This window comes from Bison bison, unplaced genomic scaffold, assembly GCF_000754665.1.
Source record: "Bison bison bison isolate TAMUID 2011002044 unplaced genomic scaffold, Bison_UMD1.0 scf7180017864160, whole genome shotgun sequence".
Taxonomy (NCBI): Eukaryota; Metazoa; Chordata; class Mammalia; order Artiodactyla; family Bovidae; genus Bison; species Bison bison.
Genome location: NW_011494732.1, coordinates 6378723 through 6382132, shown reverse-complemented (window position 1 = coordinate 6382132; position 3410 = coordinate 6378723). Strand labels below are relative to the sequence as shown.

Sequence of the window (3410 nt, the reverse complement as noted above, 5' to 3'; positions counted from 1 at the left end):
CTGAAGCACCTGAGGCTGCTGCTCCTCCAGGGCAATCCACTGGCCCTGGTGCCCCACTACCGGGGCTTCACCATCGACAGCCTGGCCAGGCTCTGCGTGCTGGACGACATCACCGTGGCATCCAGCGAGAAGCATCTCTTCCGGGGGCTCAGCCGCAGCGAGGGTGAGGGGGCCAAGGCGCAGGGCTTGGGGGAACTGTTGAGGGTCCCCCCGGCCTACCCACCACCCTACTGGGTGTACATGTCTTGTTTGTCACCCAACTCGGCTGACTCAGACCTTGGTCAGGTGTAACTCACTTTCTTGGGCAGAGTTCTCGCCCAGATTTTGATCCACGTGATTGAGATTTGGGGACAGAAATGGTAGGGGGTTGGGACCATTGCGGTCCCCTCCCTTCCTTGCGAGACAAATGGGAAACATTCTTTAAATCAGCTTCTTGGCTTGCTGGTGACTTGAGATCACCCCTTGTGGCTGTACCAGAGTCTTCTCAAGGTCAGGGTGATGAAACAGGGTAGTAATAGCTCCGCCCTCTGCGTGTCAGGCACCGGCTAAAGTCACATAGCCTCCACCTGCAAGCATCCTGCAAAGCAGCTCCTGCCATTTCCATTATACGGATCAGGAAAACAAGGCTGAAGAGGGGTGTCTTGCCCGAAGGAAAGTGAAAGTGTCAGTCACTCAGTCGTGTCTTGACTCTTTGTGACCCCATGGACTGTAACATCTGTCCTTGGACTTATCCAGGCAAGGATACTGGAGTGGGTAGCCATTCCCGTCTCCAGGGGATCTTCCTGACTCAGGGATTGAACCTGGGTCTCCCACATTGCAGGTGGATGTTTTACTGTCCGAGCCACCAGGGAAGCCCCTGAGACTTACCCCAGTTCCCTGCGTGTTGAACTTGGCAGAGCTGGGACATGAACCCAAGTCTGCAAAGTGAGGCTCAGCCTGGCTCAGAGCAGGAGGCAGGAGGCATGCTCACCCGCCCTCCTTTGCTCTCTGTCTGTCCATCTCATCCCTCAGTTCCCCTCACCCCTGCCTGTTCCCTCCTGCAGATCTCCTGGCGCCCGAGGCACAGTTATTGGTGACTGTTGGAAACCTCCGAGGGGTGCTGGACTCCTCGGTCTTGGACCCAGAACCAGGGCCCCAAGGCCCTTTCATCACTTACAATTACTATGTGACGTACGATTTTGTAGAAGATGAAGAAGGCGAAGGAAGCCAATACGGTGGCGTCCTGGCCGAGGTGGGTGCCTGGGCAGCTCTGCCCTCAGGATCCCCTGTGCAGACAGGATGGCTTTAGGGAAACCAGGAAACCCCTTGACATGGGCCTTTCCAATTCATACCCTCCTCTGAACAGGAAGGCAGCTTCTGCTCAGCCCCTTTCTTGAAGCTGGTGTTGCTGGTGTCCTCAGTCACTTCAGTCGTGTCCAACTCTTTGCGATCCCCTGGACTGTAGCCTCCGGGCTCCTCCATCCCTGGGATTGTCCAAGCAAGGATACTGGAGTGGGTTGCTGTCTCCTCCTCCAGGGGATCTTCCTGACCCAGGGATCGAAGCCACATCTCTTAAGTCTCCTGTATTGGCAAGTGGGTTCTTTACCACTAGCACCACCTGGGAAGCCCCTTGAAGCTGGAGTGACTCTCAGTCCTGCTCACCCCTTCCTAATCCCCCCTGAAACAGAAGCAAAGGACCTAACAAGGGAGCAGCCCAGATTCTCGGGACTAGGCTGCTGGCCTCCCGACCCTGCTCTCCAACTCCCCCTGTACCTCCCCTCTCCCTTCCCATCACAAGAAAACTCAACAGCGTCATCCGACTAGGAGAAATGCGAGGGTTTCCTAACGTGTGAAGAAATTGTTACTATTTTGACTCTTTATTATTATTACTCATTTATTTGTTTGTCTGTGCCGGGTCTTAGTTGCAGAATGTTGGATCTTCCGTCTTTGTTGTGGCATGCAGGATCTTTAGTTGTGGCATGTGGGATCTAGTCCCCTGACCAGGCATTGAAGCCAGGCCCTCTGTGTTGGGAGCTTGGAGTCTTAGCCACTGAACATCCAGGAAAGTCCCTGTCTTTACTCCTAACACAGAACTTTCGGAAGAATCAAGACTGGCTGTTCAGTTTGTTTGCTTGGCTGGTTTTTAACTTCCTGCCCTCTAAGGCCATGCGTTTCTTTGCTTCACATCCATCAAGCACAGGCGCCCATTTGCACCGTATGCGTGTCGTGTCGGGCGTGCGCTCTGAGGCTGGCAGTCTTGAATGTATTTTCACATCTTTGACAGATCATCAAGCCCCCTTCCAGCTTGGAACAGCTGGGTGAGGACATTCTGGAAGAAATCATCGAAGACGTAGAAGAGTCCTTGGAATCAGGGCTGGCCTCCCTGTCCGAGTTGGGGGAGATGGAGGAGTCCATTGTCTCTGGTGCTTCTGAGCCGTTGCCACGGTCCACAGACTCTGCAGAAGAGCTGGCCAAACTGCGGCCACTCCTGGATCCCCGGCTCTGCCCATCCCCGGGGTAAGGATGCTCACGTGGCTGGGGACCTGGCCCAGACCACACCGGATGTTTACCGTTCTCTGTGCCCCCATCCCTCCTGGCCTCTGTCCCTGGCCGTGCCCATGTGTTGCTGATCTTCTCAAAGCCCTCCCCGGATGGCACAGCCCCCCACCATGTGGCCTCTCTGCTCCCAAGGACCGTGCTCTTCAGCACAGTCCCCAAGCCCTGGTCTGACGTCATCCCCTGCAACTACGAGATGCAGCACACGCTGAAGGACCTGGTGCCGCTCAAGGCCTTCCTGCTCTCAGGGACCGTGGTCACCGTCGTGGAGGAGAAGGTGGGCGCCAGCGTTCTCCAGGCTTCATACTCTGCCCCTGTCTCCTGTGCTCTGCTTCTCTGTCGGGCATCTGTAGCCCTACTCCCCCATTGGCAGGGTCTCTGTGCTTTTCCAGAAAGATCCTGGCTAGCCCCCTCCCCGCCTCCACCCCCTAGATTCTCTCCTGGCCTGTGGAGCAGCCATCTTCCTCAGACAGTCCCTTGGCTGCTAAGAAGGGCAAAGGAGAGAAGGACAAGAAGGAGAAGGAGAAAGACAAGAAAGACAAGAAGGGCAAAGACAAGGCAGGCAAAGGGGAGAAAGAACCCCCCAAGGTACCTCCAGGTGGGGCGGTGGCCTGGGTGGTGGGAGGATGCTCCCGGCCCCCTGCCCACCCCGTCCACCCACCTGGCCTCTCCCCACAGGCACAAAAGGGGAGCAAGAAGCAGAAGGAGCTTCCTAAGGAGCTGCGCCAGGACCCGCCCATCCTGCGGGTGCTGGGCAGCAGCCCGGTGGTGCTAGAGCCCCTGCTGGCGGGGGAGCCGTTCGTGTCTACCGTGTGCAACTTTGGGGTGATCCGGACCTTGGAAGCTGACCGGCTGACACTTAACAGGGTATAATG

General features: G+C 56.7%; 1 protein-coding gene across 1 annotated transcript in view; it reads left to right on the top strand.

The window, feature by feature from the left end:
- Positions 1-3410, top strand: part of LRRC43 (leucine rich repeat containing 43) — a 16852-nt gene that overhangs the window by 7463 nt on the left and 5979 nt on the right. Inside the window, exons 7-12 of the mRNA XM_010841421.1 lie at positions 7-163; positions 1044-1231; positions 2264-2496; positions 2671-2812; positions 2968-3123; positions 3214-3402. Coding sequence (XP_010839723.1) covers positions 7-163; positions 1044-1231; positions 2264-2496; positions 2671-2812; positions 2968-3123; positions 3214-3402 — 1065 coding nt within the window. The remainder of the gene's footprint in view (positions 1-6; positions 164-1043; positions 1232-2263; positions 2497-2670; positions 2813-2967; positions 3124-3213; positions 3403-3410) is intronic.